At 44.0% G+C, this 13,866-nt stretch overlaps 1 protein-coding gene across 1 annotated transcript; it reads left to right on the forward strand.

The window, feature by feature from the left end:
• The first annotated feature begins 3,132 nt into the window (after positions 1-3,132).
• On the forward strand, positions 3,133-13,388 carry MRPS23 (mitochondrial ribosomal protein S23). Its single transcript, XM_008011341.3, has 5 exons — positions 3,133-3,257; positions 3,793-3,963; positions 11,911-11,988; positions 12,121-12,247; positions 12,941-13,388. The coding sequence occupies exons 1-5, from the start codon at positions 3,214-3,216 to the stop codon at positions 13,091-13,093; spliced, it is 573 nt and encodes a 190-aa protein (XP_008009532.2). The 5' UTR covers positions 3,133-3,213; the 3' UTR covers positions 13,094-13,388.
• The last annotated feature ends 478 nt before the right edge of the window (positions 13,389-13,866 follow it).

Raw genomic sequence — 13,866 nt, forward strand, 5'->3', positions numbered from 1 at the left:
ATCAAAATGCTGCAGTCCAGGTGGCAATGGGTGGATGACACAGCACAACAGCAATAGCGATGCCATTACAGTCACCAGGCGTGTCGCTGCTCACAGGCACTCACTATGTCCCAGGTGCTGTGAATAGTGCTTTACATGAATGATCTCTTTTACTTTTGCCACAAGCCACGAAGATAGTTGACACTGCCATCCATATTATTATTATTATTATTTTTGAGACAGGGTCTCAGCTCTGTTGACCAGGCTGGAGTGCAGTGATGTGATCATGGCTCACTGCAAGCTTGAACTCCTGGGCTCAAGCCATCCTCCCACCTCAGTCCCCTGAGTAGCTGGGACTATAGGCATGCACCACCACACCTGGCTAATTTTGCCCAGGCTGGTTTTGAACTCCTGGTTTAAGCAATCCTCCCACATTGGCCTCCCAAAATGTTGGGATTACAAGCACGAGCCACTGAACCCAGCTCCACATTTTAACTGTTGGAGAAACAGAGGCTTGAAAAGTTACATAACTTGCCCAGAGTGATGCAATTAGTGGGCACATCTACAATGAAACAGTGGGATTAATATGAGGCTGAGTGGTGGTGTAGTGGAAGGAACATGGCCTTTGTGAGCTTACAAGCACCACTTCCTTACCTGTAAGATTATCAGGACATTACCTATGGCAGCATGTGGTTGAACAACTGAATGAGACACTTGAGGTTCCTTTGTACCTCCTGCGGCACGGTAGTGCATGGTGTAAGTGCCCCAGCCCCTCACAGCCTTGGGCGGCTGTGGTCCCTACTCAAGAAGACAGCCTCAGATGTCCATTCTGCCTGCCTCCTGCTGCCCAGCAACTCCCTCCTGTATTATGAATGAATGTTTCTTGGGTGTGTACTTCTTATGCAGCCTCGGAAGGCTGTTATCCCTAAAGTACCCACAGTCTGCCCATCAATATTCTGCTCTCAGTCACAGAAGCAGGCTGGAAAGGCAAACTTCAAAGGCTTGGAAGAGGAAGGGACTACCCCAAGATTAGAGAGAACATTTCTGCCTTGCAGTTCTTCCCCTATTGAGGGTTTGCGTCTTTGTTCCCCCTCCTTGTTCTTAGAATAAACCCTTTAACTCTTTAGCTGCAGTGACTGCACTAACCTACAGTAGCAGTTCCTGGTGGGAGAAGAGAAGTGTGCCTGTAATCTGGGCTGGCAGATAGTGCTGGCTGGGACAGAATTAGAAAGTTGTTAGGAGGCCTGGGAAGACTATATTTAGCTGGGAGCATGTTTACTCTCCCCAGAGCATGGCCTTTTAGACCTCCTGAGGGCTGGGAGACTACAACCTTTACACTTGGCCTGGGGCCAGAGCTGTGCTGTTTCTTCTCTGTTCCAGAGGATCTGGAGGCAGCAGTGAAATCCACCACAGGTTAGCCCTGGGCCTCAAATCACTGGATTCCTGCTCTGTGTGTGTGTGTGTGTGTGTGTGTGTGTGTGTGTGTGTTGTGGGGAGGGGGGCGGGGGAGCAGCCTTCTGCTGGACTCTTGAGCCTACCAGCCTCCAGCTTTAGGCATAGCTTAGGCAGCAGTGTGAGGTCTTGGAAAAGGCCCTGTCTGCCCCGCCCCCCCAGGCTGGCTCTATCAGTTGCTTATCAGACAAGTTTAACTTCCTGAGGCCTTGCTTTCTCATCTATAATGAGGATGTTAATAGCTACCTTATGGGAAGGTATGTGGATTCAGTAAGATAACACACACAAGTAGTAAGTACTCATCAAACAGTCCCTTCCTCCCCCTCACCAGCCTCTGAGTGGGAGGACTCTAGCATGACTTGACTAGGTTCCCAGGAGACATTGTGTGTGATTCAAAACATTCATTGGATTAAAAGTTCAAATATGAATACCATCTCTTTACAAGTCAAACTCTGAAGCACGTATAAAGGAAGAAAAAATTCTCCCTTCCCTGCCTGCAATTTCACTCCGAGATACCCAATGTTCACAGCCTTGGGTGTCCTTCTGCAGAATTTCTATCCTCAAACACAAACATATATAGAGGTGTTTCTTTTTCTTTTTCTTTTTTCCTAACATGTTGAGATTCCATTAAACATGTTTCTTTGCCACTTCGTCTTTCATTTAAACATAAGTCGTTTCTTTTTCTTTTTTCCTAACACGTTGAGATTCCATTAAACATGTTTCTTTGCCACTTCGTCTTTCATTTAAACATAAGTCATGTACGTTAACCTAGGTAAATACATATGGATCTAGCTCATTCATTTTAATAGCTGCATAGGGTTTCAAAGAAAGTATGAACAATAATTTTCCAGCCATTTCTCATCTGATAGATTTTTTTCCCACTACAAACAATGCTGCAACGATGATCCTTGAGCAAACATCCTCATGAATTGATGTTTTAATTTCTACGGGATTCTTTCCCCGAAATCTGATTACTGGGTCAAAGGGTATACGCTACACACAGTTTATATTTTTTTTACAGTTTAACACTGAGAGATGACTTTCTGCAGATTTTTTCGTTTTCTTCTCGGCGTTTGTTTGTTCCGGACACTTTCACTTTTCGAGTTCCAAGGAGGAGGTAGCCCGCAACGCCGGCCGCGGGAAACACGAGTTGCAGCCAGCATCCCAGTTAGCGTGGATGCAGGTGGCACTCCGGGGACGAGGGGCTTAGTGGGAGCACTACACAGCCAGAGGCGGAGGCCCGAAATCTAGCACGACGCTGGGCAAGTGACGGCCCCTCTCCGGCCTTCGTTTTCTTCTGCGTAGTCTGTGACTCTGAACAACATTAGGCTCAGCCTGGGCCTAGAGCTGGTGACCTCAAATCTCGGCCTTTGTTGGCTTCCCCAGGACCGTAGGCTGCGCCTCACCCCTACTCTGCCCCACTACTTCTCCTCCGCGTGGCTCCACCTTTTCAGAGGAGTTGGCTCAACAAGTCGATAGAGAGTAAAGCAACCACCATAATGAATCCCTCCCCCAGCTCGGTCATTTATTATTTCTGTCCGGCTTTGGCTCGCTCCCTCCCTTTTGGCTCTGCTATCGAGTGCTCCTGCCTGAAACTGGCAAGTAACCTCGGAGCGCGCCCGTTCGGCCTATCACTTGCTTCTGCCTGCGCCGCTCTCCCGCAGGGGCTGTGGTGAAAGCACAGTGATCCTCGGCTCGGCCAGCAACTTATGCGCCCTTTATCTGAAGCAGCCGCTTCCGGTTCCGGTAGCAGCTAGTCACGCTTGATCCCAGGCGCAGATCATGGCAGGCAGCCGGCTGGAAACCGTAGGGAGCGTCTTCTCGCGGTGTGTGCTCCGAGCCACGGTGGGCTGAGGGTGCTTCCCCCAGGCTGGGGTTCTCAGCTGGTCACGCTCTTCCTTGGGGCGGACCTGAGCAGGGCGAGGCGTTCTGCAGGGTGCGGGGCTGAGCTGGGTGAGATTCCCATGTTTTCTTCTGGCTCCGAATAGTTGTGCCTGAGGATGCCTCTCCTTGAGTTTATGTGTCACGTTAAAGATTATTGCAGCCGCCTCTCCCCGAGTGGAGGTCTCTGGGAAGAGGAAGGGAGGAAGAGCCCGATGGGCCTGACTAGACCGCTCTTGCATTTTTCCGTGACCGAACGTGGGTGGGACGCACAAAAGAAGATAGAGGGATTTAACCCCTGAGCGTTGTTAGTTTGGTTTGGGATGTGGACAGACCTTCCCTGTAGGTGGGGAGCAGTCCTCCCCCGATCTGTGTTGCAGACCGCGTAATACCTTTAATGTCCCAAGCTGTGCTAGACTGATTCAGGGGCTTTGGCAGGCTACTGCAAGTGACCCAGTTTCATTCTGTTTCCTCTCTAAGGACTCGGAACCTGATTCGGGCCGGGGTGCTGAAGGAGAAACCTCTGTGGTTGGACGTATATAACGCCTTTCCCCCGCTGAGGGAGCCCGTCTTCCAAAGAACCCGATTGCGATATGGCAAAGCCAAAGCTTCCATCCAGGACATCTGGTACCACGAGGATCAGATTAGAGCGTGAGTGCTCAGCCCTGTAGTGGACAGGAGGCAACAGAACTTAAGAAGGGGAGGTTTCGGTAGCAGTCTGGGAATTCAAATATGAAATTGAGTCAGGGGCTTGCCCTGTGGAGAAGACTTATCTAGCCAAATTAGGGAGTCAGCACCCCTTCCCCATAGTGAAACTGAAGTTCTGAAAACTGGAATCTGGAGCCCAGCAACTGAAAGATCATTGCAATTATAGCTGCCTGTTTCTGGGCATCTGCTTTGGGCCAGGAACTGTACTAAGCTCTTTGCAAGCATTATCTCATTCTCTAAGGCCTTACTCTAACTTGTAAGGAAGTATTGTTGTTTCCATTTTATTCAAGGAGAATGCGAAGCTCCAGGAAATTAGCTAACTTCTAGTAATTACTAAATACATAGGAGGGTGGCAGATCTGAGAATCACATCTCTGACTCCAAGCTTATGGTGATCATTATGCCTGCCTTCTCCAGGAGTAGAGATAGGAGGAACGTGGTCTATGGATCTAGTAGTCCGGATCTTTGAAGCCACTCAGATGAAAGGATGCTTAAAAGTCTAAGAGAGGCCGGGCGTGGTGGCTTACGCCTATAATCCCAACACTTCGGGAGGCCAAGGCGGGCGGATCACCTGAGGTCAGGAGTTCGAGACAAATCAGACCAATATGGTGAAACCCCGTCTCTACTAAAAATACAAAAATTAGCCGGGCATGGTGGTGGGTGCCTGTAGTCCCAGCTACTCGGGAGGCTGAGACAGGAGAATTGCTTGAACCTGGGAGGTGGAGGTTGCAGTGAGCCGAGATTGCACCACTGCACTCCAGCCTGGGTGACAGAGTGAGACAAATCACTAGGAATTTAAAGGAAAATCATGTGTTCTTTGTTTATTTTTTTTAGCATCCCTTTTCTCTTTTTTTCTTAAGCTCAGTGGCAAGAGTATTTCCTCTTTTGTTCTAAAAGCAACACATGCTACTTACAGAAAATTTAGATACACGAGGAAAGCATAAAGAAGAAATCACAGGCTGGATGTGGTAGCTTGTGCCTGTAATCCCAGTGCTTTGGGAGGCGTAGGCAAGGGTAGCTTGTGCCCAGGAGTTTGAGACCAGCCTGGGCAACACAGCAGGACTTGTCTCTACCGAAAAAAAAAAAAAGGGTTGTCTTAGTTTACACTCTGATTAGCAGTTTCTGAGAGTTCTTACTTTATCCTTGTCAGTATTGGTAATGATTATTTAAGAATTTTTTTTTCTGAGCCAGGTATGGTGGCCCATGCCTGTAATCCTAGCACTTTGGGAGGCTGAGGCGGGCAGATTGCCTGAGTTCAGGAGTTCGAGACCACTTTGGGCAACATGGTGAAACCCTGTCTTGACTAAAATACCAAAAATTAGCCAGGCATGGTGGTGGGTGCCTGTAGTCCCAGCTACTCTGGAGGCTGAGGTGGGAGAATTGCTTGAACCTAGAAGGTGGAGGTTGCAGTGAGCTGAGATTGCACCACTGCACTCCTGCCTGGGCAACAGAGGGAGACCCTGTCTCCAAAAGAGACAGGATCTTGATCTAGGTAGGTTTTTTTTTTCTTTTTTTTTTTTTTTGAGTCGGAGTCTCACTCTGTCTCCTAGGCTGGCGTGCAGTGGCGCGATCTTGGCTCACTGTAAGCTCTGCCTTCCAGGTTCACGCCATTCTCCTGCCTCAGCCTCCCGAGTAGCTGGGACTACAGGCGACTGCCACCATGCCTGGCTAATTTGTGTATTTTTAGTAGAGACGGTGTTTCACCGTGTTAGCCAGGATGGTCTCGATCTCCTGATCTCATGATCCGCCTGCCTTGGCCTCCCAAAGTGCTGGGATTATAGGCATGAGCCACTGCACCTGGCTGATCTAGGTAGTTTTAAAATAATAACCCCAGCACTTTGGGAAGCCCACGCAGGCGGATCACGAGATCAGGAGTTCGAAACCAACCTGGCCAACATGATGAAACCCCGTCTCTACTAAAAATTAAAAAATTAGCTGGGTGTGGTGGCCCGGGAATGTAATCCCAGCTGCTTGGGAGGCTGAGGCAGGAGAATAGCTTGAACCTGGGTGGCGGATGTTGCAGTGAGCTGAGATGATGCCACTGCACTCCAGCCTGGGCGACAGAGCAAGACTCTGTCTTGGAAAAAAAAAACCAGTAATTGTGTCTAGAGATTTTAATTTCTGTTTCTTTGACAGGTTTCTCTACTTTCATGATTATTGGCCATTTGAATTTATTTTTGAAATATCTGTCTTCTTTACCTATTTTAATAATTGTTATTATTGATCAGTAAGAATTCTTTATTGAATTGAATATACTAAGTCTTTGACATACACTCCAGACATTTATTTATATGTTATTTGTTATTAATAATGCTTGTTTAATTTATAGAAGCTAGTTATTTCATTCCACTAATTTTTTTGGTGCCTTCTATGTGTTAAGCATTGTGCTAAACATTGTGCTAGGCACTGAAGTATTTTATGTATTCAAATCTACCCACTTTTTCTTTTTGCTGGCTTCGTTGCCTTTAGGCTTAGCGGGTTTGGGAAAGTCTTTTTCAGTAAACTCAACTTTCTTTTTCTGAGTTATCTTTCAAAGTGCAAATGAGGGGTTGAAACTAGTAGAAGCATTCATTCCTTAATTTTCTTTCCTCCTTCACTCTCCTTTTCCCAAAACTTAGTCACAGAAAATGTGCTTCTAATGGTTTCCTAGCAACATTCTTTGTTGTTGTTGTTTTTGAGATGGAGTCTCGCTCTATCACCCAGGCTGGAGTGCAGTGGTGTAATTTTGGCTCGCTGCAACCTCCACCTCCCGGGTTTAAGCAGTTCTCCTGCCTCAGCCTCCTGAGTAGCTGGAATTACAAGTGCACGCCACCACGCCTGGTTAATTTTTGTATTTTTAGTAGAGATGGGGTTTTACCATTTTGGTCAGGCTGGTCTCGAACTCCTGACCTTGTGATCCTCCTGCGTCGGCTTCCTAAAGTGTTAGGATTACAGGTATGAGCCACTGTGCCCAGCCTTCTAGCAACTTTCTTAAAAATGTCTTTAAAGTTCTCTATTTTTTTCATACTAAAAAAAAAAAAAATAGATGTCACAACTCTTTTGGGACTACTTTTCTGCTGCCAGTCAGTTTTCATGTTTCCCCTTTTGCATGCCCTGAGAGCTTTGTTCATACTGCCCCTGTTGTGGCCTTAGCTTGTCTTTAATAGCTCTACATTACAAATGCCCTGTCTTTATTCAGTAACAAACATTCATTAAGCACTGTCATAGGCCAGGCATTGTCACATTCATTCCTGTAACTTTAGTGCCTAGCCCAATGTGTGGCATATAAGTTGCTTATTAATTGTCTCTTGAATGAAGAAGCTAATGGATTAATGAACAGATGAACTACGAGGCTGGTAGAGAGAAATGCAAGAAAATTCCTTGGAGAGGAGTGGTGGAGGGCCAGAACTGGGACTGTTTGGAGAATGGCCATCGGAATTTTATTAGTTTTCTGAAACAATTTCAGGAACAGTAGGCTGGAAACCACTTCTGTGGCCACATTTAGCATCCCTATACATTTATCTGAGATCTAAATAAGTGGTAAATCTCTCACTAGGAGTTTACTGACAAAGCCCCTCCCCTTGAATACATGTTAGCTTTTAGTACCTAGATTTGTCTAGTTCCTTTTTCTCTTAAATATTTAGACCAATGAATGTGCCTAATTGACTTTGATAATACACATCCGTTATTCTTACTGTTATTTCAGGATGCTAGAAAATGGAATTTATAAGGTCATTATGTTCTGAATTGGGGCCCAGGCTTCCCCCTGGGACCCCTAACCCCAGCATTCTTTTAAGGTAGCAGAACAAGTATGTTCTTGCTCTACTTGGAAATTTTCGGCATAGGACATGAGATCTTTAAGGAGATTAAATGCTTTTTCAGCACCTTTCTTCTCAGACCCATTGCATGCACTTTGTGGTTCACTGATACATTAAAATCATTTGTGCTTTGCTCTCAGGTATAATCCCGGCACTTTAGGAGGCTGAGGCGGGTGGATCACTTGAGGTCAGGAGTTGGAAAGCAGCCTGGGCAACATGGTGAAACCCCATCTCTACTAAAAATGCAAAAATCAGCCAGGCGTGGTGGCGTGCACATGTAGTCCCAGCTAATCTGGAGGCTGAAGTGGGAGGATTGCTTTAACCCAGGAGGTGGAGGTTACAGTCAGCTGAGTTTGCACCACTGCACTCCAGCCTGGGCAACAGAGCAAGACTCCGTTTCAAAAATAAAGAAATAAAAAAAAAAATTAAAAAAAAATCATTGTGCTTCTGCTCTAGATAGCATTGGAACTGGGTGATAAATGATTGGAGAATGTGGAATAGTTTACTGGTCTCTCTTGTTAAATACTACCTTTTTTTTTTTTTTTTTTTTTTTCGACAGAGTGTTGCGCTCTCTCTCTCTCCCAGGCTGGAGTGCAGTGGCTCAATCTCAGCTCACTGCAACCTTCACCTCCTGGGTTCAAGCAGTTCTCCTCCTTGGCCTCCCGAGTAGCTGGGATTACAGGCATGTGTCACCAGGCCCGGCTAATTTTTTTTTTTTTGTATTTTTAGGGAGATGGGGTTTCACCATGTTGGCCAGGCTGGTCTTGAACTCCTGACCTCTAGTGATCCACCCACCTCGGCCTCCCAAAGTGCTGGGATTATAGGCATGAGCCACCATGCCCAGCCTGTTAAATATTATTTCTTTAAATTCTTTTTTTATTCTTAAATTTTTTACTATTGTCAGAACATATAAAAATTATTTCTATTAATGCCAAAATATTATCTTGTATTTATATAATTTATTGAAGCTCTTTGTGGCCCTCTTTTTTTTTATTTTGGTGTTTTTGATATTTAAAAAAGCTTATAGAGTGGTTGTACATGCCAGTAGTTCCAGCTACTTGGGAGGCTGAGGAAGGAGGACCATTGGAGTCTAGGAGTTCAAGGTTGTAGTACACTATGATTGTACCTGTGAATAGCCACTGCACTCAGAACAGCCTGGCAACATGGCAAGACCCATCTCTTAAAAAAAAAAAAAAAGAACTTACTTACAACAAAATAAATAAAATAAAAAGATGTATTAAAACCTAAGTGTAAAAAGTGAGATCATAACAGTACTGGAAGAAAACATGGGAGAATTAAAAAATCATCTGAGTGATAAAGGTCTTTTTAAGCATGATATAAAACTCCGAAGCCATAAAAGAAAATGTTAAAATTTTCTGTATAAAAAAGTACCATAAGCAAAATCAAAAGACAGCCAACAAACTGGGAAAGATCTTTGCAATGGACTTTTGCAATATGACAAAGGACTAATTTTGTATGTATGTGGCTACAAAGTTTGCTTAGAAATCATTAAGAAGAGACCACTGTCATAGTTTGGGCTGCTATAACAAATTACCCTAGACAAGGTGGCTTATAAACAAACGAAATTTCTTTCTTATAGTTCCAGATGCTGGGAAGTCTGAGATCAGGGTGCCAGTAGGGTCAGGTTCTGGGTAGGACTGTCTTCCTGATTCCTCACATTGAGAGGAGCAGAGAGTGGAAGCAAGCTCTCCTATCTCTTATAGGGGCACTAATCGCATCACGAGGGCTGATTACCATGACCTGATTACCTCCGAAAGGCTCCATCTCTAAATAACATCACATTGGGGATTAGGATTTCAACATACTAATTTTGGTGGGACACATTTAGTCCATAGCAGCCATCAAATCAAAAAGCGGACAAAGAACTTGGACAATTCACAGTAAAGGAAATTCAGTTTGCTTTTAAACTCGAAAAGATGTCCAGTCTCTTTCAAAAGAAAAGCAAATTAAAACTATAAAGAGTTCTGGTTTCTTACCTATCAGGTTGGCTAAGATCAAAAAGTTGGAGAACGTGTGTGTGTGTGTGTGTGTGTGTGTGTGTGTGTATTTTCTTTTTTTTTTTTTTTTGAGACAGGATCTCACCCAGGCTGGAATGCAGTGGCACCTATCATGGCTTACTGCAGCCTTGACCTCCTGGTCTCAAGTGATCCTCCCACCTCAGCCTCCTGAGTAGCTGGGACTACAGGTATATGCCACTATTCCTGGCTAATTTTTAATTTTTTTGTAGAGATGGGGTCCCACTATATTGCCCAGGCTGGTCTTGAACTCCTGGCCTCAAGTGATCCTCCTGCCTTGGCCTCTCAAAGTGCTGGAATTACAGGCATCAGCCACCACACCTGGTCTAAATATATATATATATATATTTTTTCACTGGGATTACAGGTGTGAGCCACTGCACCTGGCTCGTGTATGTGTGTGTGTGTGTATTTTTTGTTTGGTTTTGTTTCTTTTTCTTTTAGAGACAGGGTCTCAGGTCTCACCATGTTGCCCAAGCTGGTGGTGAGCTTCTGGCCTGAAAAGATCCTCCTGCCTCAGCTTCCCAAGCGGGTGGGATTATATGTATGAGCCTCTATGCTCAGCTGGACAATGTCATTTGGTCAGGGTGTGCGGAAATAGGCACTCATATATTACCGATGTGAATGTAAATTGGTGCGGCCACTTTGGAAAGCATTTTGGCAATTTGGAAGGCTTAATTACAAAGGCATATACCTTGATCCAGTAATACCACATTTGTGAATTTATGCCACAGACTTATTTACGTGGTGTGCTAAAATTATAAATAGAGATAATGATTGCAGCATGGTTTAGAGTAGCAAAGGACTGGAAACAATCTCCATGCACTGATAAGGCAAGATGTAGGGAGGAGAAATGGGGAGTGACTGCTCAGATACAGTGCCTCCTTTGGGGGTGATGACAGTGTTTTGGAACTAGATAGAGGTGCTAGTTGCACAGCTTTGTGAGTTTTCTACATGTCACTTAATTGCACACTGAAAAATGTTAAATTTGGGCTGGGGACAGTGGCTCATACCTGTAAGCCCAGGATTTTTGGAAGCCAAGGTGGGAGGATCTCTTGAGGCTAGCAGTTCAAGACCAGCCTGGGCAACATAGTGAGACTGTATCTCTACAAAAAAATTTAAAACTTAGCCAGGCATGGTGGTGCTGCGAACCTGTAGTTCCAGCTACTCAGGAGGCTGAGGCAAGAGGATTGCTTGAGCCCAGGAGTTTGAGGCTGCAGTGAGTTATGATCACAGCACTGCTACCTGCCTGGGTGACACAGTGAGACCCTGTCTCTTTGGGCCGGGGGGGGGGGGGGGGGGAGTTAATTTTATGATGTGTGAATTTTATCTCAGTTTTTATTATTTATTTTTATTTTGTTGTTATTTTTTGACACAGAGTCTCGTTCTGTCACCCCGGCTGGAGTGCAGTGGTGCGATCTCCACTTACTGCAACCTCCGCCTCCTGGATTCAAGCGATTCTCCCACCTAACCCTCCCAAGTAGCTGTGACTACAGGCATATGCCACCATGCCTGCTAATTTCTTTGTATTTTTAGTAGAGATGGGGTTTCACCATGTTGAACTCCTGGTCTCAAGTAATCTGCCTGCCTCAGCCTCCCAAACTGCTGGGATTATAGGCAAGAGCCACTGTGCATAGCCATACCTCAGTTTTTAAAAAGGCAAGATGTAGAGCAAGGTTTACTATTCTTTGGGTTAAAAATGTGGCTGGGGACAGGGAATGATAGTGCATATGTACTAGTATATTAGTGGAATATTTCTGGATGGATATACAAGAAATTGGTTAGTGTTGCTTCCTGGGAAGGGAACTGGGGGGGCTGGGGTGCAGAAATGGGAGGGAGTGTTACTTTTCACTGGCCACCCTTTTGTGCTATTTGATGTATTTACCATGTGCATGTGTGCATTACTTATCTAAAAAAACAAAACTGTTCAGCTTAGGCTTTGTGGGTTGTACTGTACTTAACTCTTCAGGAACTAGCACTTATTCTTTCTTTCTTTTATTCCATTCTCATTCACAGTCTATAATCAGAGATTTATATTATGTTGTTTGCATTTTCTAGGAAGTTTTATTCAGTGTATGGGTCTGGTCAAAGAGCTTTTGATCTGTTCAATCTAAACTTCAAGTCTACCTGTCAACGGTAAGCCATTTTATAAGTCCTAGGCTATTCGTATTATTTTTTAAGGATTTCGTTATCCATTTGATACTGTGTAACAGCGTGTCTTAACAACACTTACAAACAGACCTAAAATGTGACTGCTTGGAATTACAGGTTTGTGGAGAAGTACACTGAGCTGCAGAAACTTGGAGAAACAGATGAAGAGAAGTTATTTGTGGAAACAGGGAAGGCTTTATTGGCAGAAGGTGTCATTTTAAGACGAGTTGGCGAAGAAAGGACTGTGAGTAGTTCATTGTTAAAATTGTTACTGGGTTTATAGTTGTCCCTCAGTATGCACAGGGGTTTGGTACTAGGGCCCCTGCGGATACCAAAATTCACGGATGCTCAAATCGCTTTTATAAAGTGCTGTAGTTTTTGCATATAACCTACACATATCCTCCCATATACTTTAATCATATCTAAATCACTTACATAACACAATGTAAATGCTATATAAGTAGTTATACTCTATTTTTAAAAATTTATATTTTTTATTGTTATTTTTTATTTTATTTATTTACTGCTAAAATATTTTTGATCTGTGGTTTGTTGAATCTGCATATGTAGAACCTGCAGATGCAGAGGGTTGACCAGAGTTGCCAATCTGATGGAAGTTAAAGAGAGACTTGGTTTTCTTTCCCTAACCTTGGCTTATGTTCTTAAACCCCAGGTCAAATACTGTTACACTGAATATACTAGGATTTTGTGGTAATGAGTGCTACTTGAAACAAGTGAGTCGTCATTAGGGCTTTTGAAATTGTGGTTCTATAGACTTTTTAAAATCATGTTTACTATTTGTTATAGTAGAATTGGATCTGAGATATTAGTGCTAAATTTTTCACTCAGTGATAGAATATGCCTAGTTATATATCTTTAGCCAATTAATTGAGTGAAAATATAACACCTGTGTGATACTTACATCTGGTCTTTTAAGCAACATGAAGGTAGTCACGATTCCTGGAAATTCGAACACTTGAGTGTCAGACCACAGACTGCGGTGGAAGAGAACGAGACTCAGAAAGAAGTTCCACAGGACCAGCATTTGGAGGCACCTGCAGACCAGTCGAAAGGTCTCTCGCCTCCCTGAAGGACCTGTATACCGTGTATGCTGGCATTCACGCTACTCACTGGCTGAATGTTGAGCTATTTTTAAACAGTTGAACTGTGTAAATGTTTCCTGATCTCTAAGGTATTATGTTTGCCTTCTCTTAGTTATTTCTGGGTTGTCATAAAGCTCGGTATCATGGTTTGACAGAAGCAGTTATGCGAACTTTTATGTTAGGACATTACTAAATAAAGAATTCCCTAGCTGCTTATAAAGTAAATTTACTTTGAATTGTAAATAACATGAAGAAACCTTTATAAAGATTGTTCAAATGGGACTCAGTCTGACTAGGCTTGCTTTGATGTTTGTTAGTATGTGGGCTGGCTACATTTGATTCCCTGGTACATATTTCTTCTGATCCATCAAACTTCTATATGTACACATGGTGTGATCCCTTGGCTAACTGGTTTTGTCTGCAGAGAATCTTTGTACTTCTTGCTATAGAATGATTATCTCTCCACTTGAGAGGCCAAGCTGACTTGCGCTTTGTGGTAAGAGTGAGGACCTGTCATTGCTAATGCACAAAGGCCAAAACTGTAACTTTAATGTCATGGATTGAGTGTGCTGGAGACAGTTAACATAGGTCTGCACAGACTAGGCTGTTCAATAAATACTTGCTGAATGAATAAGTGAATGAATGGTTATATCCAGCTAAAGACTGGATTCATATGGTGTAGATAACAGGATTGCCAAGAAAGGAGGCAGCTAATTTAGGTGATGCTCTCCACCAGCATCCACCTGCCTCCCTGGGGCCA

The sequence above is a fragment of the Chlorocebus sabaeus genome, chromosome 16 (assembly GCF_047675955.1).
Source record: "Chlorocebus sabaeus isolate Y175 chromosome 16, mChlSab1.0.hap1, whole genome shotgun sequence".
Taxonomy (NCBI): Eukaryota; Metazoa; Chordata; class Mammalia; order Primates; family Cercopithecidae; genus Chlorocebus; species Chlorocebus sabaeus.